The following is a 21,672-nucleotide window of genomic DNA, read 5'->3' as shown; positions in this document are numbered from 1 at the left end:
TTTTTCCATATATGCCGTGATATTCAAGTCTTAATTGCTCAGATTTGGTTATATATGACGCGGCATTGAAAATGTCAAAATAAAAAATATATGTGTATAAATGGTAATAGATTGGGGGTCAATCATAAATTACTCAAAATAATAAGAACTTTTTAAGAAATACAAAGAAATGCAAGGAGCAATACAGAAAAGTATAGTTATCTAAGAACTATGTGACCGTCTAACAAATCCAACAAAGAGATAAAACCAAAAAACATAAAATAAAATAACAATTAATATTCCATAAATAATAGCAAGTAATAGATTTGTATCTTATCGTCAATCCGCGTCCTTGTCCGTTACAGAATACCTTAGATGTATATTGATCAGAACAGAACCGTTGATCATACATACCTTTTGGACGATCTCTAGAATGGGTCCCAGTTGATTTTTTCAGTTTATTATCCTAGTTAATTAATTAATTAATTAAAAAAATTTTGCTCGAAGTTCTCTGAGCTTGAGAGAGAGAGAGAGAGAGCGTCAATGGCTGTCCTTTCAGCTTCTCTGCTTCTTCTTCTTCCCCATCCTTTTTCCTCTGCAAAGCGATGTCGTTCTTATATCCCTTCCCATTCTCGAAACCCTAATTATAGGCCCATTTCCTCCATTGTTGCATGCGAAAACAGAGCTCTCTGCTCCATGCCCATCCTTAGCCAATCGCAGGAGACCTTAACTCTCCGTGAAATTTGCCAAGGCCACGTTCCTGAGCCCGTACTGAAAAGGCAAGCTCATGGGCATTTCGCAGTTTTGAATACATTTATATTTAGTTATCCAAACGACCAAACATTAATGGCGTATCAGCGTTTGCAGGGCAGAGGAAGTTGGATATGTAATACCAACTGATGTACAAAGACAAGCTTTGCCTACCCTCTTCTCCGGCCGCGATTGTGTGCTTCACGCTCAGGTCAATTTAGGCCCCTTTTTTTTTTTTTTTTTGAAAGTTTTGATTTTTAAGTTTTCTGTATACTTCATACAATTTTGGGAATGGCGTTCCAATTAGCTCTTTAGCAATATGAATATGTGATTTCTTTAATGCTTTAACAATATATACCACATTGTTATAGACAAAGCTAATTTAGTTATTTTTTCATGGTTGGTCCTCTAGACAGGTTCTGGGAAGACACTCACTTACCTGCTGTTGATATATTCTGTTGTAAAAACTCAAAGATCAGCTGTGCAAGCACTCATCGTAGTGCCCACTAGGGAACTTGGTATGCAAGTAAGAATGCCATCCATGAATTATTGAAATGTGCAGCAATATTATTTTTAGTTTATTTATTTTTTTAATTGTTTCTTCCATTTTGATAACCAAGGTTACCAAAGTTGCTCGGATGTTAGCTGCAAGACCTATGGAAAGTGAATTGGATCAGAAATTGTGCACGGTCATGGCTCTTTTAGATGGAGGAATGTTGAGAAGACACAAGAGTTGGCTAAAGGTACTGCATTTTGTGTTGTCACTTCACTCCTTTACACCTAATCCATTTTCTTATCCAATTATCAAATTTTTGTTTTGTAAACTTCTCTTTTTCTTTCTTTTTCCATGTTTGTGCGTTAACTGGTAACTAACGTTGTAAATGTGGTAGGAAGATAAATTGTTTTTATGGAGAAACTTATTGAGTTCTTGAAGCTTTCAGGCGGAGCCTCCTACAGTTGTGGTTGCGACCATAGGGAGTTTGTGCCAGATGCTTGAGAAGCAAATCTTTACTCTTGATTCAATGCGTGTACTGGTAATTGATGAGGTAAATTGAAATTCAATTTGATTTTATTTAGTTTGCTATCATTTTCAGGTTGAATTATCTAACATGCTAGGATTTTAAATATAAATTTTTATGTAGCTAATATGAGATTGTATAATAGTTTATATTGCTGCCATTGATACATATCAGAGCCTCTTAAGAGAATTTATCGTGGAGAAAAACTGCTGTGTGATTTTAAATGGTTTAGTGAAAGCCTCATATAGTTTAGCAGTTATTTATTTCCTTCTAGCTTGAAAGAAAAGTATGTTATGGACGTGTATTTAGAGACTTGAAAAACGGATGAGTAGGCAATCATTTACGTTAAAGACGGATTTGTTTCTCAGGCTGTTAAACAAAAAGGTGCCAATTATTTATTGTGTATATTTTACTTGCTACATCGTAAAATAAGTTTTAACTCTTTGGTCAGGTTGATTTCATGTTCAACTCATCAAAACAAGTCAGTTCTCTTCGAAAACTTTTGACATCGTATTCGACAATCAGTAATCGTCAGACTGTTTTTGCCAGTGCGTCTATCCCTCAGCATAGGCATTTTTTACATGACTGTATACAGCAGAAATGGACCAAGGTTGCCACTATTTCTATGTTACTTCTGTTTGGATTTATGCTTCCTAGTGTTTTGAAATATGATATTGATATCTATACCTTTCAGAGCGATGTTGTTCATGTACATGTGAATGCAATTGAGCCCATGCCAACATGCATAGTTCATAGATTTGTGGTATGGTTTTCTATAATACAGAACTTACTCTCATGTGCTATTTATTTTACTGACAGACATTTGTTATATATGTCTGTGACTGTTACTATTTCTTTGAACACTTACCATCTTTCTCAGTGATTTCTTTGAATTCATGTCTGTATTTCAGATGTCATCTAAAATGTGCTAACGCTATGTTGATTAACAGTTATGTGCTAAGAACAGGAGGCAGCAAACCTTGCTTTCATTATTACAATCTGATGCACCAGATTCTGGCATTATTTTTGTCGGTGAGCAGGTTTGTATGTAACATCCTTCCAAATTTATTATTGTTAGTTTTTCTTAGAGGCCAATTTAGTTGTTTAATGTTATCCTAATAATGGCAATGTAATCTTTTTGAACTTGCTTATTCTGCACAATCAGTCTTTTTTCATTTGCATCCCTTCAGTTTAAATGACAGATTTCTCAAACCATTTAATATCTTGTCTATTTATTCAGTCTGAAAAATCAAAGAAAGCTGGAAATGCTCCGCAAACGACTCTATTAATCAATTTTTTGAAGGCTTCATATGGTGGTGATTCAGAAATCCTCCTTTTAGAAGAAGACATGAATTTCAATTCACGAGCAGCTTCTTTATCGGTAAGTTATTCAATTTCTTGTTCGATCATTAAGTGCTAGTCAATTCCTTCAGGAATCTATTTGAATTGTCAGTCTTCATAAATAAACCATGGGAAAATGACAAACTGTGAGGTCTATTTAAGGTAAACCTAAACATAGGGAAAATGAAATCTCATTTATATCATAATCCCAAGAGAATAGAGCTGAGTTGTCAGATATTGTCAATAACTTGTTTCTGTTTGCATAGCACGTGGTGAAAACTAAGATGACGGTGAAGTGCCGGTGCCGATGCAAACCAAATTATAGCATTTTTAGTGTTTGTCAGATCCTGATTACCTGTCAAATATTACTTATTATATTAATATTTCACCAGACTAAATTCTAAAACCATTATAACAATAGTTTTCTTAATGACCATCAATAGGTAACCATGAACAACAGACAAAACAAGGGCCGGTTAAGTTTTGCAAAATGGTATTGTCCATATGCTCTATTTGATGTCGATATTTTTTGATGTATTTGTTCACCTAATACAGGAAGTAAGACAAGGAGGCGGCTTTCTTCTGGTGTCAACAGATATAGCTGCTAGGGGAGTTGACTTGCCGGAAACTACTCATATATACAACTTTGATCTGCCAAGAACCGCCATAGATTATCTTCATCGTGCCGGACGAACAGGAAGAAAACCATTTTCCATTGAGAAATGTACTGTTACCAGCATTATAACTCCGCAGGAACGGTTTGTTTTGCAAAGATATGAAAATGAATTAATGTTCAATTGTGAAGAGCTTATTATATAGAAACAATTTAATGTCCACATTGGTTCTTGTAAAATTGGTTCCTCCTATTCTTGTAATGCTTTGTGCGCCGTACAGAAATTTTGATATCCATTCACATGCCAATCCTTAAAGAATCTAAAACGAGAGTATTTTTGTTAGTCAGGGACCAACATATTATTAGCTTGTGCCCATTTCAATTTGAGAAAGTAGAACTAGATTTGGCACTCCAATTGAGATTAATATATGTTGCAGATTTTACAAAACCAATAAGGATTATGAACATCCACGTGGTAAGGATGCCTCAATTTACAGACATTAGTCAAAGTAATTAATAGCAACTCATTATTTTTATTTTATTTTCTCTACCCAAATGTTACAAACCAAAAAAATTGAAGGTTGAAATGCTTCAGATAACAGTTCCATCCTTAATTACTGAATTTTTTAATATAATGGTTACTCCTGAACGGATATAAAAGCCATCTGAGGATCTATCAGCTTCTTGAATGCCCTGCGATACAGAGGAGGAAAAACAAAAAAAAAAAAGGTAACTAAACCAATATAAATTCTAATATATTTTAATTCGTGGAAATGCATTCAAGAAATTGGGAAAATGGGTGTAAATATAATTGTAACTTTATAGAAGTTTTCGAACCTCTGAGTTTGCAATAACAACATTATTTCCAATTCTCGCATTTTTGTCAATGATGCATTCTCTGCAAAATTCATGATTAAACACAAGAGGTTACTCTAAAATTTATTTGTGGATGAGAATTTTTGGGAAGATAAAAATAAAAAAATAAAAAAAATGGTTAAGTATTTTGTACTTGATTTTTGTATTTTCTCCTATTCCAATAGGAACTCTTCCCTCAGATAACAATGATGCTACTTCAACATCAGTTTCATAGAAATCAGCACCAAGCATCACTGTGTCCTGCATGTATTTTAAGAAATCATTGTAAAAGGTGAAGTACCAAAAGTATTTAAAAATAAATCCAATCTCTTTTTCTTTTCTTTTTTTTCTTTTTTTCTCACTCCTAGTATACCAAGCTAATGACTTGCAACATAAACAAGACTCTTTTAGAACGAACCTTTAACTGAACATTAGAGTTTATCCTGGATCTGATTCCAACAACACTGTGCTCTATAAAGCAATTGTTTAAGAAACTTCCATGAGATATGATTGAATCAACAATCTGCATAAGATTGAAAAGTAATTGTTGATTAAAAAGCCAATCGAAGGTTAAGCAATATGCAGTAATTAACAAAGAGAAATGTTGCCGAAATGCTACATGCATGCTAACTTCCAAAAGGATTTTCATCATGGTTCTATACTGGTGTTTTCCAACTTCATTTATGCGCATAAACATATTATCTAACTAAGCTCAACACCATCTCTGTAAAAAGCTTCATCAAGTTGAAGAAAAAAGGTCTACTAACCTTGCTGTTGTCAATCTTTGTCGGTGGCAAGTTTCTTCTTGAAGAATACATTGGTTTTGTTGCATCATAGAAGCTAAACTTTGGTGGCTGAAAGGCACAGTTAAGCAAACATAAGATATTAATTTTAGCACTCTGAGGTCACCTTATTTCTACATTTCTTTTAAAAGAGTACCATAAGATTATGACCAAATCATTAAACAACATGGAATCGAGGCATTTAGCTTATCTTATATAAGAGTGCAAGAATTTTCTTGATATGGTCCTTTGGAATTCAAAGAGTTTGGTGCTTACATGCTCAGTGAGGGCAAGGTTTGCCTCAAAGAAGGATCGGATAGTCCCTATGTCTTCCCAATAATCATTGAACAGATAAGCCTACAAGGAACATACATAGATATAATAACTGCTAGAGCCATAATAATAGTATATAGCAGGTCAAATCAACGTTTTTCTTTTCCCACCAATTAGTTGTTTATGGATATTTATGTCTAAATAGTATGTTAAAAATCCAGGAACAAGCAGATAGTAAACCTTTATGTTGAATTCTCTTGCTGAGGCAGGGATGATCTCTGATCCAAAGTCATTGGCTGTGGGAAATCGCCATCTGGTTCAAACTACTAGCATTAATTTTTCTTATAATTGTGCTTGACTTCAGACTTCTCATGCTTAGTTATAACATTTAAAAGAAAACTTCAGGCTTTTCAGTACCTTAGAAGATTCAGAAGGATCTCCTTCTTGAAGACATACACTCCCATGGATGCAATATATGGCTTCTTCTCAGCATCGTCCCGTGAAAGTCCTAAAACTGTTGTATCTACTGCCTAAAAAAATTATTAAAACTAGCATAAGCAGTCAAACTGTAATACCAATTTGAATTGTAGTGAAAAGTTAAGGTTGGAACTCTTACCATAGCCTTCAGGTCTGCTCCTTTAGGCTTTTCACTGAATGAAAGGACCCTTCCTTTATTGTCTATCTTCATAAGACCAAAATCTGAGGCTCGTCTATTGGGAAAACAGTATAAAATCTCAAAATTGGTGATTAAAAACTGTCAAAATTGAACTAGAACTGAAAAGAAAATACGCTGCTCATTACACTGGTGTGCTTACATAACTAAATGGAACTTTTGAAGAGTCAAAATTGTTACAGTATCAGATAATTTTTAGGAAATTAACTTGTTGAAAAATACAAAATCTACCTGTCATCCATTGGCAGACTAGAAATTGTGATATCTGCACCACTTTGCCGATGCTTCTGCAGATTGACAGATAAATTTTATTTGAGACTTGGCCTTTGAACTTACTCATTGAAACTAAAATGTATATTCTGCCTTACTTGAACGAAGTCCATGTAATCCATTCTATACAAGTGATCTCCAGATAGAATTAGCACATCCTCAATATCCTTACTTCTTGCATCCTGCAGTATTAAAAGCCTATTTATAAATCATCATACTTCTTGATTTAATTTAGCCATGTATTTTCGTTCTATAAGCTTCTATAACTTATCATTTGAGCAAAATAACCACGGTTAATAAATATTGAATAGACAGAAAATGTTCTGCATATCCTTATTCTAACATGTAACAATGCTAGCTTATCATAAATCTCCTCTTAAAATGTACTTGATTTCTGCTTTATGAAAACTCTCTGAAAATTTGGCTAAGAACGCTATGCAGTATTGCTTGGCTTCCCTAGTAGATTTCAGAAATGTCCATGGTTATGTGCTTATGTAGCAAACTAGTAGGCCAGGATATGGTCTAAGTTAACTTCGAAAATCTGGGATTTGCTACAAGTATAATATAGAGCAGGCTACTTCTTCTGAATCTGGCGCCTGGATTAGCAGCTGACTTCAAGTTCCTCCAACAGAGAAATACTATAATGTGGCTTACAGGGCTCCATAGCTTATGCCAAATAAGAGACACAGCAAAGTAGGTTGAAAAATGGAAATCTTGACATACAATTTGGCAAAATATTCAGCCACTAAGATTTCTTTGAATATTTTAACAAAGTAGAGGTTATAAGCAATTCAAAAGTGCTACATTCTAATCCATTAATTAAGTTTGAATATTTTGATTTGTGAATACCTCAAATAACCAATGAAACTGCCGTACAGCATCCGCAGTACCCTGGAACCACCTTTTACCTGCCTCTCCTGGAGTTTGAGTGGCTGCTAGAACCTGGCAAACGGACAACAATTTAAGAACTACTAAGTACTGATCATGGCACAAAACATTCTTTTTCTAAATTTTCTCATTGACTTACAAAATTGGCAAAGGTTGGTATTCATGGTTTATGCATAAACATGCAACACGTGCATACTGATGTAATATCCATGACATACCTCAACATAGCCATCTCCAAAGGTAACTCCACTGCTAAAGTTGTAAGCTCGTGCTAAATGCCTGTTGAGTGACGCTGAGTTGAACTGAGTCAGGATATAAACCTTATTGATTCCACTGTTGATGCAGTTGCTCATTGGCACATCAATCAGTCTGTATGATCCCCCTATAGGAACCTGCCCAAACAGTGACAAGTATCATAAGGTCAAATATTACCGACCCATTTGAGTCCACAAAATGACCATACAAATTCATATAAAAAAAATCAAACACAGGACCCCAAAAAAAAAAAAAAAAATGTATGATCACTATGAATGCATAAAGTTTGAAGAACGTAAGACTTACAGCAGGTTTGGCACGGCGCTTAGTGAGAGGGAAAAGTCTAGTTCCAGCTCCTCCTCCTAGTATAATTGCCACCACTGTCCTTGGGTCCCTTTTTTCCATGTCTAAGTCCCTCAACTGCATAAAATAAAAACATCAAATTCCACATCTTTTGGGGCGCTGTCAATATAGATAAGAAGGTTGGTAATATGGTGGACCATAGCTACTGGTGGTGAACCATCCACCATGACAAGGTGAACATTCTCATCGGTACTGGTGATTAATCATACTTTCTTACATTACTACTCATTTCTCTGATTAATCTCACATGGCCACTGAACATAAATTCATTTTTGAGAATCTGCTTTATCAAGACTGAAAATGCTACTGCCACTGCCAGTGGGGTCATATATAAGATGGGAAAATCTATTGATACATAATATTAATCATGGGTTGGACTTTGGAGTCAAATCAAAACAAAACAATCATGAAAGCCCAAATGGAAAATAGTAGTCAATTAATTATCTGAACCGGAAAAAAGGTTGCCATTATTAGACAATGGCCCAGTGCCTTATTAGACGACAGTGCTAAAATGAGAGATAAAGAGCTAACCTTGGCCTCCACAGCAACATCAGTAGTGAGAGACATACAAACACGTTGCGTAACATTATTCTTAGTTCTATCATTAGCCTGAAGCTTTAGCTTCTTCCCCATTAGTTCTCCATTACAGAACTTCACAAGCCTCCAGTTCCTCCCCACCAATCCTGCTGCTCCACGTATCTGGGTAGCAGCTGGGAGAGACATTCGGCAATCAGCTGACACTGCCATTTTTGGCTATATGGAAAAACAAAAAAAAAGAAAAAAACTAAGGAGAAAATGGGAATTGCATGAATATGTTGCTCAATCAAAGTTTTATATATGTATTTGGACCCCCCTATTGAAGGAGGAGGCAGAGCTATAGCAAAAAGTATAGCAATGGTGGTGGTGTTTGTAGTTGAAGGACTCTGAGATTTTGCTTACATGGAATTTGCATGCTATTGGAAGATTGGGCCACGTTATCCTAAACCAATTGCATCCACCAATTTTCATTTTGTGTTTTTGTCTTTGCATTACGTGGAGGAAAATTTTGTACAGATCAAACATTGAATTTGGAGTGAAATTACAAAGCAAGGAATATTCTAGTGATGCTGTTTTTTTTTAGATATTTGGTTCTCCCAAGAGATATGTATACAATTTTGTATGATTTTTTAAATTTTTGGCTAAAATTGTATGATTTTCTCATATGATATTTGTTTTTGTTCCTATATATGCTATCTCTAATATGTGTTTTCAACAAATAATTTGTCCTGTTTATTTTTTTTCTGGGGAATTTATATTCTCTGTAGAATTCTTTAACAAGTTCTGGTTCATTTTTTTCATAATAAAATTACTATTTTTGATAATAATTTTGAGTGTGAATCCTCCATTCAAATATAAAAAAGAAAATAAAAGGAGGCAGTTCACTAAACTGGTTGCTAAGTATTACTTTAGAGGATGGTCATGAAAATAATAAAATAAAATAAAAATCATTTAATCCACTTGGACCGCTCATTGGGCTGTGTTTCAGGTTTTGGGCCAACTTCTGATTGATCCAGGAAGCTACCTCAACCGGACCTTCTAGGGCCGGTCAATTACAACAGGAGAACGGCAACTGAACTTACAAGACATCGTTGATCTTTGTTTTGATGGTGAGGAGCCATCGTTGACCATTAATAACAATGAATGGTTGGTAAGTAATATAATATCTATTATATATATCTGATTTTAAACATGATTATATTAATAATTAATGTTTGTTAGCTGAATAAACATTTTTGAAAAAAAAAATGATTAAAATTGTGTTCGTGAATTGCTTGGAGATGTTTCCAATTTAATTTATGAATGTGCAAAAATCAGATAGAACTAAATAGAAAAAAAGTTCTTTAAAAGTGGAATATTACTTTTCACTAATACAATTAATTCAATTCAAACCAGTAGGGCTCTAAAGCCATAACATGAAAAATCTAAAGTCTAGAAAAAAGGAAACATTCATGGAACATATTCAAAAAGCAAATGATGTTACAACTTGCAATCTTCTAGAGGATCATACATAAATATATTAGCAATAAAGCTGTCACTTTAAATATATATATATATATATTGTGAAAAATATTCAATTCTGCTGTCAAGAAATCAACAATATGGTATGGAGGAGTTAAAAGCAAATAATTGGCAGGTGAGACTGAAACATAGTAAAGCCAATAGGAGGACTTAGACACAGCAACAAACAGAGATTATTGCTGATAATTATAATATTAATGGTAATTAAAAAGACTGAAAAGCGTGTATAAATCAGATTTTTTTAGCATGAAACCAAATTTAGACACGCAAATTTGCCAGTTTGGACCGAGAATTGGGTCGTTTTGTTCTGACCAAGAAAGCGTATGTAAAACGCAGTCGTATTCTTTGTCGGTTAGAAGGTCATCATCCAAAGTGGTTTCATAGCTTGAGCCTAAAGAAATAGGAAGAAAGCAGACATTTTAGACAGAGACAGAGAAATCTGGTGAATTTGCCTACTGTCTTTCTTTGCAAAATCTCTTGGGGTACTAGTTTCTTTCTGCTTCTTCACCGGTAATGGAGTCCTTGCTGCGTAGTATTCTTTTCCCTTTTTTGCTTTGTTCCATTCTCTTGCTCAATCACTCCGTTAGAGCCGACAATGGTAAGCTTCCTTTGGGGTTGAATTAATATACTAGCTACTGAGGCTTTAGTTGTGCTTTAATTAAATATCACATTTGGGGTTGAATTGTGTGTGTGTGTGTGTATATATATATATATTTCGATCAGATTTTGTTTCTTTAGGTTTCTTGGTGAGAATTTAGATGTGAGCTTTGAAACCCAGCTTGGACAAGATCTGATCAGGTGTTTGACTCATTTCGATCAAAATCTATATAGCGAACAAATGGTGTTTAGCTACTGATATTGTAGATCTGGTTCTTGCAAATGCGATGTATTCTTTTGCTTTAATAATTAGTAATTTTGAGCTTGATTTTATAAGGCTTTCGTGATCAGGTGCACAAGAGATCTAAGAACATGAAGAGTAGTCGTCCTCGTGAAATGTTGGAAGTTCTTTATAGTTTGCTATAGTGATACTAATTGTAGCTCGAAAAGTGGAATACATGATAATGGAATATAGATGCCATGGAAATAGCCTAATATGAATGTAAATTCTGACTGGGTCGAAATTATATAAATATAAATATATATATATATATATATATTTTTTTTTTCCCCATTTATTAGGTGGTTTTATTGAATGGTTTAGCATATTATTTTACCAAAAATTTCTTGCTATCCTGCATAACCCATAATTAACATTTCTCTATGATTGTAACTTGCATGTTGCATAAGTGGATGCTATTAGCAAACAGTACTAAACGGCATTGCTTTGTGTAATTTAATACGGATATGAGCTCCCTTGGATCTTTCTCTCAGAGAGTTTTATTTCTTATACTGAACTTGCCCCATCCTTTTTCCTGCAGATGAGGAAGATGCTCTTTTTAAAGGCATCAACAGTTATCGGACTTCCTTAAACTTGTCGGCTCTAACAAACAGCGAAAATGCTGAGTGTCTTGCTGATGGAGTAGCTGAGGAATTCAAGAATCAACCCTGCACTAACACTACAGGTGCTAACACAGTACCAGGGACTGAACCTAATTTCCCCAACTATCCAAACATTTTAGCTAAATGCCATTTGAATGTCTCCAACACAAGGGATGGAATGGTATTACCTGCTTGTGTTCCCAACCTGGATCCAACTCTTGTACTATCAAACTTCACAAAATCTCAGTACTCTGATTCTCTCAACGACACAAAATTTACTGGAATTGGGATCGGTTCTGAAAATGACTGGATTGTTGTTGTACTGACCACATCAACGCCTGAGGGAAGCTTTGTGCCAGCCACTAATGATAATGGTAGCAGTGCAGCCAGTTTTCTCAATATCCATGAGATGTACAACTTTCTAGTTTTGCTGATGGCTTCTATCTTACTGTTGTAAACCAAAAGCATAGCTATACTCTACGATTGCTCACCACCTGTTTCTTTTTTTTTTCTGGAAAAGACAATCAAAAGCCATGTTATAATTTACAAGAGGATTTTTTTATGCTTCTCCAACGGAGTCAGAAACAATGAAATCTTTGAATGATGTTGCTTTATTTTGTAAACATTTGAGCTGATTTGATGCACCAAGTTTTATTTGGTTCTAGGATGTTGACTGATGTGTGTGGAGTAGAATTTTGTCGTTCACGGTTATTGATCAATCTTCTCAATTTTTGAGATGTTGTTCATGCAAGAGAATTTAGACAGTTCTATATACAGTAATTCAATAATATCTAAATGTCATTGCAAAATTTTCTCATTAATCTTTCTTTCCCTTTTTCGTGGGAAAATGTTTACATAAATCATATTGAAAATCCGGATCCCAAATGGAAAATAAGAAGGATGATTTGTCTTCTCATGCATAGGAAAAAAACAAGGATGCTTTGTCTTCTCATGCATAAAATAAAAAAAAAAAAAAAAAAAAAAAAACTATTTCCAATGTGTTAATATCTTATTCTTTCCTAAATATTTCGAGCACCTTAAAATTTAATGTTAAAAACAAAAAAAAAGAACAAGAAGTAAAAAAGAGAAAATCTTCTAAATTCCCTAGGTGGGAAGCTATTGGCGCCAACTTGCAAAAAACACCTGTTTACATAATCAGATCATTGACTTTCGTTTCACAAGGCTTGGCGTTGTTGTCATGTTAAATATTCCCAGCGTTTCAAAAGAAATTGGAAAAAGAGAAAGTGCGTTTTTTATTGCAAGTTGAGAAGAAAAACATCTTGAATTATAGATGCCATTAGTAACTTAGTTACACAATTTACAAGCTGCTAACAGATTCAGATACTTGAAAATTTTCACTTCCAGATCAGAAAATGGACGAAACAATATGAATATTATTAGACAGATATCTAATAGACGAAAAGGAGGAAAAAATAAATAAATAAATAAAAAAGAAGACAGTTTTACGCAATTTGGATTTCCTTTCTTTAGATATAAAATGGACCTCTAATATCCACCATTGTTTATTTCTTTCTGCTGCTACGTAATTCTTCTGCAGGACAATTTCAATGGAGCTCTTCTTCAATGTGGGGAGCTGAGCTCATATATTCAACTTCAATGTCATTTCTAATTCAAGCACTCTTTAATCGGCTACGATTTATGAAAACAAACTTTCTAAGTGCAAGTAATAGGACCCATGTGGTCTTTGTAATCTTTTCCTTTATCATCAAATGTAATGCTGCGCTTAGAACAGTCTTCAGGATCTGAGCCTGTAATCCTTTGAAAAATCCCAGTGGTCCTTCTCTTTTCCAAATGGCATGAATGGCACCTGAAACTGTCTTTTTGGGTCTTTCAGCGGCTTCCTGGGTCTCATCTTCCTCTGTTTCAGCAGCTTGAATCATCACCTTGCACCTGTGGCAGTTTGTGGTTGTTAACTCAAATTTGTCATTTGCCTTGATAAACATGAACAAAAGCAACCAACAACAGTAAAAATATTCATTTGGAAAAATTTCCTTCATCCAAATACTATAACCAAATAAATGCAATATCTGTTATTCATTTATTTATGTATTTGATTGCATAAGGTATAGAAATGAATTGGCTGTCAACCTGACAGCTGGGTATGTCAAGATGGTAGCAACACACTTTGAGACAGCACCCAACATGAAAGCAGAAAAGGCAGAAAGAGCTGCTGGGGACGACTCTGTGCCCGTTTTTCTGCTCAGCTTCCCCTTCAGTTGTCTTTGTTTCAGCTGATCAAACACAGTGTACTGTACCACAGGAGTTCAAGTTTCAACTTAAAGTTTGTCATCTCTTGGAATTCTTGGTTCATATGCAACAATGGAAAATGGGAAATCTATCAAATAAAAAGCTGCACGTTGCAATTAGAATGCTAATATGGTGAGGTTGGGAGCCGTAGTCCACCTCGTCAAAAGCTCAATACAATACCAACTCTTTAACCTCCAAGAATTTATAGGAATTATTACCAAACAGATCGCACAGTACATCTAAGAAACATCCATGCTAAGAGTATACGCAACTTATGCACCAGAATCCACATAAAGTTACCTGGATAGAAGGGTTAGATGTCAAAAGAAGAGATATGCCAAGACCATCAAATGCCTCTTTCCAAGTGCCCTCTGAAAGTGTCTTCCAAAGTCCTTTGGATTTTCCAAACTCACTTGTCTGCATCCTTGAGGATGCTGTATCCAAGGGCTGAAGAGCATAATCAGAGATAATATGTCAAACATTAATGCCTGGAATAGTTAACGTGAAAACAAGTTAAGCTATCGCAGGGATTTAAACTAGAACTCTTTTCTGTAATGTATGATGTGAAAATGTTTTTCATTTATAAGCAATCTACTTTAATTGGATCAATGAATCTAACGAAACAGCACATGCTCACAGTTTCACCACTGTTTGTGCTTTTTACCTTATTGGTAGGTGTTATATGTCCACAAGAAAAGATGCAGTTTCTACTTTCAAGGACATTATTTAGTTTCCTGGTGATAGTGGTAGTAACTAAAGGAGGACCAACAAGCATCCATCATATGCATCTAACAGGGAATTTGATATGAACTTTGTAGAACCCCACAGAAACAGCTAATATTCATGGTACAAAGACTAATAAGTGTTCCATTACCATAAAATAAATAATATGTGAATGCATGGTCTTACCTGAATCAATATGACTGTACAAGCCCCAGCAGCGGCGGCAATAATCAAGTTTGCTCTAGTTCCAATGCTTTTGTTTCCGGATTTTTCCAAATACACCCTCTTAAGGAAGCTGTATCCATAGAAGTAGGCAAACTGAGAAATAAAGGTTTGAAGATTCTTTGTCCCAATGCCCTGGTACAATGAAAGCACCTGACGGGTAGAAATTGCCTCCCATAAAACATCAGAAATTCTCCTGAAAAAGGCAGAGATTATCTCTAAGCAGTTGCTGAAGATTGAAAAGCTAATCAGCTAGCCGCTCTATAGGAGGCAGGATAATTATTAGACTACAACATTGGGCAAACAGAAAAACAGGATTTAACTATTCTAAGACTATCTATACACGCTGAGCTTTCCTGAGTCCTCTACTATGCAAGGACATCTATGATATCAAAAATACCAAAATCCAGTCCTAACAAATCGATTCAAATAAAAAATCTTGGAACATAGCTCTTATATCGTGTAAATTTCAATCAAAATCTCCATGAAAATCAACAAACCGGAGACAAAAATGTCAACTTGTATCCAAATTTACGAAAATAAAACTACGAGAAAAAGAGTTATACAGAGAAACAGCACAGAATTATAAATAATTCATTAAAAAAAAATTAAATAACTACGTGGGACCCAAAGGGCAAAAGAAACCAACCTGTACTTCTGCTGATGGTGAGCTCGGACTTCAGCTTGATATTTAGTCTTGCAGGTATCAAGTGGGTACAAGATGGTGGTGCTAACCAGAGCTCCAATGGCTCCTGATGTTGCCTCTGACAGAGATTCCATATCCAAAAGCCCGTTTCTTCAAATCCCAATCCTTATTCTGTACAACAGAGAAATGGGTTTTGAAGAGAGAATGAAGAAGTAAAAGAAAGCTTCAGCCTTTGGAGATTGAAACCGAGTATGGTGACCAGTTAAGATATGCAGGTTACGAGAAGTAGCAACTGAAAGTGACTCAAACAGACAGACCAAGAAGGGTTGGCTTTCACAGTTGGTGTATCTTTTTGGGAAGCGCAAACGTGAATAATTTGCTTTCCATCTCTCTCTCTCTCTCTCTCTCACACACTCACTCTTGAGTCTCTGATATCCTTTTTGAATATTTTTGCCTTGGATTATTACCGTTTTATTATTTTCTTTCCCACCTTTTTGGTTGGTCCATTTTCCTTCGTTTTTTACCCCCCACTTTCTTTCTTTTTAATTTTTTTCCTACTCAATTTATTGTTTTCCTTATTCTGTTACCGTTTGTTGATGTTGTCGATTTTTAATTTTATTATCATTTGTATTTAATTTAATTTAATTTAATTTTTAAATATTAATTAATAGTAATTAAAATTTACTAATATATATTAAACTAAATACAATTTTAAATTGTATGATGTTTAATTATTATTTTTTTAATTATAATTATTTAAAATTTTTGATAAATTATAACTATTATTATTAACATTTCAAATAAATAAATTACGGAAATAAAAAATAAAAAATGAAAACTGAAAACAATCACATTAATAAATCACATCTAATTTCTTTGATGGAATTTTTTTTTTTATTTCTTAAGAAATATTTTTAAATTTTTTTATTGATATTTCTAATTAACATCAAGCAATAAAAATTGTCTGAATTTTTCTTTTTAGTATACTTTTTCTGAAAAATTTTAGATATTAAATTAAATAGAATTCAAGGGGAAAAACAAAAAAAGAAAAAACTAATAGGTTCACATATGTCAAGAAACTTAAAAATGGAGGCCAACATTGAAAATTTATAAATTAAAGGGGCCTCTTACTGAAAATACTAAAAGCATAAGGGCACAATTGCAAAACCATCATTTTTTTTTATATCATTTTATTTTATTTTATTTTTGAAATAGATCCTCATTTTCCTTTTTCCCTCCTTTCAAATTTCTTTGTTCTCCCAACGTCTAAAAAATTTTCCTTCTTTCTCTCTCTTCATCTCTCTCTCTCTCTCTCTCTCTCTCAAAGTCTCAGACAATGATCTTCATAGAACCCTAGCTTTTTTGCCGTCCGTACACGTCTACGTTTTACACTGCCACTGAGTGAGCCACAAGCAAGCGACCAAAACCTCCTGTCCCTCACTCCGATGCAAGACATCTTCGGATCGGTCCGGCGGTCCTTAGTGTTCCGAACTCAAGGTGTGGATGATAATGGCGGATTCGGTGGTCTGGTCGAGAAAATCGGCACCAGCATTCGCAAATCGCGAATCGGATTGTTCTCCAAACAGTCTCTTCGGGCTCTCCCTCCGGCTCCGAAGAAGGACGATACGCCGCCGATCCGGTGGCGGAAGGGCGAGTTGATTGGTTCCGGTGCGTTTGGTAGGGTTTACATGGGGATGAACCTGGACTCCGGTGAGCTTCTTGCTATCAAACAGGTAGTCTATGTTTTTTGTTTTTTTTTTTTTTTTTTTAACTCTGTTTTGCCCTATTGATTTTGGTTCTGTATGCGTTTGATTTTAATTTTAAATTTTTAAAATTTTGAATTTCTTAAAATTTTAAATTACTTTCAGGTTCTGATCGCGGCAAATAGTGCTTCCAAGGAGAAAACACAGGTATATATTATCTCATTTAAATTCTTCTTACTAGAAAACTTTTTAAAAACTGTTTTTGACCGTTATATGATTGGCAGTTTGTAAGCACACTTTGCTTTTTAGCTTAGTTTCATTGAAGGAATTTTTCTGTTATGTTAACGAATTACTACTACTAATTCTCTTTTTGTTGATTTTTTCATGAAATTAGGCTCAGATTTGGGAGTTGGAGGAAGAAGTAAAGCTTCTGAAGAATCTTTCACATCCAAATATAGTTGTGAGTACATTTTTTTTACCCTGTGTTTGTGGAAGTGACGATGGTTCGCTTTTTAATTTTTTCCAATCTTTGTTTTGATCTTCAGAGGTACTTGGGAACTGCTAGAGAGGATGAGTCGTTGAACATTCTGTTGGAATTTGTTCCGGGTGGATCGATATCATCTCTACTGGGGAAATTTGGATCCTTTCCTGAGTCTGTATGTGATTGTAACTTTTTTTATCGACAAATTTCAGGTATCTGGGGTGCTATATGGCAGCTTGACTTTTCTTTTGGTTCTGCTAAACAAACAGGTCATAAGAATGTACACGAAACAGCTATTATTGGGTCTTGAGTACCTTCACAAGAATGGAATTATGCATAGGGACATCAAGGTAACCTCACTTCCCTTTGTCATATCGAAGTTGATCTGTTTCTCCCATTTCTCTCATATCCAACAATGGCCGTGTTCATATAGGGTGCAAACATCCTTGTTGATAATAAGGGATGCATTAAACTTGCAGACTTTGGTGCCTCAAAGAAAGTTGTTGAGCTGGTATGACTTCATCTTTAGTTAGCCATGAATTTTGTCTACTTTCTATAGACCACATTTAGTGAGTGTTTATCTGTTGATACAGGCTACTATAAATGGTGCCAAGTCAATGAAGGGTACTCCATATTGGATGTCTCCTGAAGTTATTCTTCAAACTGGGCATAGCTTGTAAGAACAACACACCTATCTACTAAGGATAATAAAATTAAGACATGCTTTTAATAACTAGAATCAAGTTCACTGATGTGACTACTATTTATGTATTATCAAGATATTTGATTAAGAATACCACAAACAAAACTCATTCTGACCTCCAATCTTTAACAAATTTCCTCACTCACATGCAATGCGTAATCTATGCATTTCTTCAATTAGCAGGCTAATGAAACATCAAAATATTTCCTCTTTAATAATTAACTTTGTACCTGATGAGTTTTTTAACTTTATCTCTTAGCTCTGCTGATATATGGAGTGTTGGATGTACTGTGATCGAGATGGCTACTGGAAAGCCCCCATGGAGCCAGCAGTATCAGGAGGTGCACATATAAAGCTACTTGTCATATTTACGTTTACTAATTGAAAAGTTTTTAAGTTGTATTTTTTCCCCAAAAGGTTGCCAACTTAGAAAATTGTTTCTTTCAGGTTGCAGCTATCTTCCATATTGGAACAACAAAATCTCATCCACCAATCCCTGAGCATCTTTCTGCTGAGGCTAAAGATTTTCTGTTGAAATGCTTACAAGAGTAATATTATAAACCCTTTATAACATTCTCCCCTTCCTATACGCCTTTTTAACTCTTCTATGCTCTCCCTCAATTTCTTCTTAGAGAGTGACAATAGGCATATTCTTTTATCTTCTTTGAATATGCTGAGCAATAATTTACGGACTGATATTTCATATTTTTGTTTATTATCTCTCTTACACATTAAATGTGGTGGCAGGGAACCAAACTTAAGGCCCTCTGCATCAGACTTGTTGCAGGTACTAGTGAATTGCATATTATGCTAGACCTCGTTCACAGAATAAGCAGCAATCAGGAATACTTGCATGTAAACATGCATGCACACATATACCTACATATCTTTCCAACTCTGTGTGCTTGTACATAATCCTACTTTTATTTTACTAATTACAGAAATTAATTTTTGCAAACTGTATGCAGCATCCATTTGTAACTTTGGAGTATCAGGAACCTCATAGAGTATTCCGCACTTCATTTATGGTCCGTACAATTGCTTTATCTTGTAGTAGTTGAGTGTCCTATTATTGCACTATTTCTCATTCTCTTAATAACTTTCCTTTTATCAGGAATCTGGAAACCAGATGGCAACACCTGGGGGAAATCTTAGGAACTCGTAAGTGTTTTCATTTTGGAATTCTTACTAGTTGTTGGTAATCTGAAATTTTGAGTTTAATCAACGCAGCAGCTTCAACCCTGCAATTAGAAGGTCAACCTGCGCAGGCTTGAAAGATATTTTTGATATGGGTAGTGTGAGGTGCTCAACTGTATATCCTGAGAATTTGTCAGAAGTGAGCTCTCACTGGGGACCAATGAATTGTGACGATGAGATGTGTCAGATTGATGATCAAGATGATCTTATGGTTAGTTCATTAGTCAAGTTCAAATCTGCCTCAGTCTCTAATGATTTAACAAAGGTAATGAATCTTTTTTTCTGTTTGACAAATTACTTGAGTATTTAAATTTAAACACTGATGGGTGGATTTTTCCCTTTGTACTAGAGTTTTAATCCTATGTCTGAACCAACTGATGATTGGCCATGTAAGTTTGACGAGAGTCTAGAGTTGGCTAGAAGTGGAACAGACTTATCTCCTGGTCACACAATTCAAAAGGCTGCCGGCAGTCCTGGGGCATCTGATAAGGAGGAGACTGGTTTTGAATTTGCCCACGGGCCATTGGCTGCTGAGGATGACGATGAAGTTACAGAGTCAAAAATTAGAGCTTTTCTTGATGAAAAGGTACTGATTTTGTTCACCATAATCTTTCATTATATGGATAACTAATGAATTATCCCAAAGGTTCCTTTTGTTTACAATAATTCCATGTCATTAAAAATTCCGTGAGGAAGTATATTGCAGATGCTTGTGAAAAATACTAAACATGCTTTATGAAACTATATCAGGCATTAGATCTGAAGAAGCTGCAAACCCCTCTATATGAGGAGTTCTATAACACATTGAATGCAACTGATCCTCAAAGAGTGAATGGAATTATGAATGCTGTAAATGCTTCAAATAATTGGAATTTGCCTCCCAAGAGCAGGTCTCCCAATCAGGCACCTCGTAGAAGACTGTCTGCAATGGTTGATGCTGCAAAAACTGCAAGCCATGGGACTGTGAGCCATTCCAAAATTGTATCAAATGCTAGCATTGTGCATAGTCGAGCTTTACAGGAAATCCAGCCCCCTCAAGCTAGTGAATGGAAAGGGCTTCCTCTTGATGCTCAGGAAGGATCATTTAGTCCAAGGTTCACGATCTTATTTCTGGTGGCTTTCTTTAGCTTTTGCTTCCCTACATAATTAATTTTTCTGCTTTAACTTCTTTGAAATTGTTTTACTTGCAGTGCAAGCTTCTCTGAGAGGCAAAGGAGGTGGAAAGAAGAACTTGTTCAAGAGCTTGAAAGGAAGCGAGGCAAGTGTTATATATTTTGATTCCTGAGATGACTTTCAGTTGTGATTTATTTTTATATCTTATAGGACCTTCTTGGCCACTGTTATGATTATAATCATGGTGCAGTCTTGATTATTGGATGTGCAAAATTTAATTATTTCTGTGTGATAAAGTTCCAGACCACAAGTTACTTATATAGGTCACTGAATAAGCATAATTACAGTTGAAACACAAATGCTCTGTTACATTGAAACATAATATGTCCTGCTTGGTTTAGCCAAAATAAGCATAAAATTAAAGAAATCAATTTTCATAAAGAATAGTAGTCGATAAAGCAGAAGAAGAATAACTCTGTAGCACAAGGTGTGGTGAGACCTTATGTTCCATTCCATGTAAATGGCTCAAAATTTGGTTCTGCTTTGTTCTGACTAACATGATTTTCTCAATCTGTTTTGGATGAAAAGAACATAATTATTAATTTTTTTGAAATGGATCCTAACGAAAGTGCAACATGCAGAGATGATGCGACATGCAGGAGGAAAGACATCATCCCCAAAGGATCCGGTTCTAATTCGACAGAGAGAGCGGCTACGAGTTGCATTCCCTGGAAAATGAGTTAGTTTGTTTGTCCTTATTTTTGTATCTACATTGTCATACAGAAATAAATTATGCTTTCCATTCCTGGGAAGTGATAGTGTATGTATATGAACTGTTATTGGTGAGGATAGTCAGTCAGTGACCCATTTAGAAGGGTCACCTTGCTATGTCTGCGTGAGTAGCATGCTGTGCAACCTCCTATTCCCACTGTATTAAGTTTTTGGCAGAAAAATTGTCACTTGTAAGAAACCTAATATTTTTGTATTCTTTTATAAATCACTCTTCTTCTGTTTTTTA

At 35.0% G+C, this 21,672-nt stretch overlaps 5 protein-coding genes across 9 annotated transcripts; 3 read left to right on the top strand and 2 right to left on the bottom strand.

Moving 5' to 3' along the window:
- The first annotated feature begins 468 nt into the window (after positions 1-468).
- On the top strand, positions 469-3,964 carry LOC107423054 (DEAD-box ATP-dependent RNA helicase 58, chloroplastic). 2 transcript variants are annotated; one of them, XM_016032570.4, is made up of 10 exons: positions 469-758; positions 847-940; positions 1,142-1,255; positions 1,350-1,472; positions 1,671-1,775; positions 2,200-2,358; positions 2,443-2,511; positions 2,699-2,788; positions 2,989-3,129; positions 3,645-3,964. In XM_016032570.4, the coding sequence occupies exons 1-10, from the start codon at positions 523-525 to the stop codon at positions 3,906-3,908; spliced, it is 1,395 nt and encodes a 464-aa protein (XP_015888056.3). In that variant the 5' UTR covers positions 469-522; the 3' UTR covers positions 3,909-3,964. The 2 variants fall into 2 exon arrangements, with proteins under 2 accessions (XP_015888056.3, XP_015888057.3); XM_016032571.4 differs by having other exon boundaries at positions 620-940; positions 1,146-1,255.
- Positions 3,965-4,215: 251 nt separating this feature from the next.
- On the bottom strand, positions 4,216-9,012 carry LOC107423052 (glucose-1-phosphate adenylyltransferase large subunit 3, chloroplastic/amyloplastic). The gene is made up of 15 exons (XM_016032569.4): positions 8,593-9,012; positions 8,005-8,118; positions 7,662-7,835; positions 7,405-7,497; positions 6,654-6,737; positions 6,517-6,572; positions 6,229-6,322; positions 6,030-6,142; positions 5,853-5,925; positions 5,616-5,696; positions 5,325-5,411; positions 4,976-5,080; positions 4,712-4,818; positions 4,540-4,600; positions 4,216-4,395 (listed from the first exon to the last, which is right to left on the bottom strand). Exons 1-15 carry the CDS (start codon positions 8,806-8,808, stop codon positions 4,294-4,296), a joined length of 1,560 nt encoding a protein of 519 aa, XP_015888055.3. The 5' UTR covers positions 8,809-9,012; the 3' UTR covers positions 4,216-4,293.
- Positions 9,013-10,375: 1,363 nt separating this feature from the next.
- LOC107423016 (uncharacterized GPI-anchored protein At3g06035) lies at positions 10,376-12,262 on the top strand. Its single transcript, XM_016032525.4, has 2 exons — positions 10,376-10,717; positions 11,538-12,262. Exons 1-2 carry the CDS (start codon positions 10,633-10,635, stop codon positions 12,053-12,055), a joined length of 603 nt encoding a protein of 200 aa, XP_015888011.1. The 5' UTR covers positions 10,376-10,632; the 3' UTR covers positions 12,056-12,262.
- LOC107423022 (peroxisomal adenine nucleotide carrier 1) lies at positions 12,096-15,881 on the bottom strand. The gene is made up of 5 exons (XM_016032530.4): positions 15,461-15,881; positions 14,776-15,007; positions 14,167-14,313; positions 13,708-13,868; positions 12,096-13,509 (listed from the first exon to the last, which is right to left on the bottom strand). The coding sequence occupies exons 1-5, from the start codon at positions 15,589-15,591 to the stop codon at positions 13,230-13,232; spliced, it is 951 nt and encodes a 316-aa protein (XP_015888016.3). The 5' UTR covers positions 15,592-15,881; the 3' UTR covers positions 12,096-13,229.
- Positions 15,882-16,684: 803 nt separating this feature from the next.
- LOC107423026 (mitogen-activated protein kinase kinase kinase NPK1) lies at positions 16,685-21,672 on the top strand. Of its 4 annotated transcripts, none has more exons than XM_016032537.4 (17): positions 16,686-17,190; positions 17,326-17,367; positions 17,555-17,620; positions 17,706-17,816; positions 17,911-17,991; positions 18,075-18,152; positions 18,235-18,317; positions 18,604-18,685; positions 18,792-18,892; positions 19,092-19,131; positions 19,313-19,372; positions 19,459-19,505; positions 19,578-19,806; positions 19,891-20,127; positions 20,292-20,635; positions 20,732-20,799; positions 21,296-21,672. In XM_016032537.4, exons 1-17 carry the CDS (start codon positions 16,903-16,905, stop codon positions 21,391-21,393), a joined length of 2,055 nt encoding a protein of 684 aa, XP_015888023.1. In that variant the 5' UTR covers positions 16,686-16,902; the 3' UTR covers positions 21,394-21,672. The 4 variants fall into 4 exon arrangements, with proteins under 4 accessions (XP_060671212.1, XP_015888023.1, XP_015888022.1 ...); XM_016032536.4 differs by having other exon boundaries at positions 19,575-19,806; XM_060815229.1 differs by lacking the exon at positions 19,313-19,372 and having other exon boundaries at positions 16,685-17,190.

Source organism: Ziziphus jujuba, chromosome 3 (assembly GCF_031755915.1).
Source record: "Ziziphus jujuba cultivar Dongzao chromosome 3, ASM3175591v1".
NCBI classification, from domain to species: domain Eukaryota; kingdom Viridiplantae; phylum Streptophyta; class Magnoliopsida; order Rosales; family Rhamnaceae; genus Ziziphus; species Ziziphus jujuba.
Note: the sequence above shows the minus strand (reverse complement) of the source record. Positions and strands in the feature narration are given on the sequence as shown.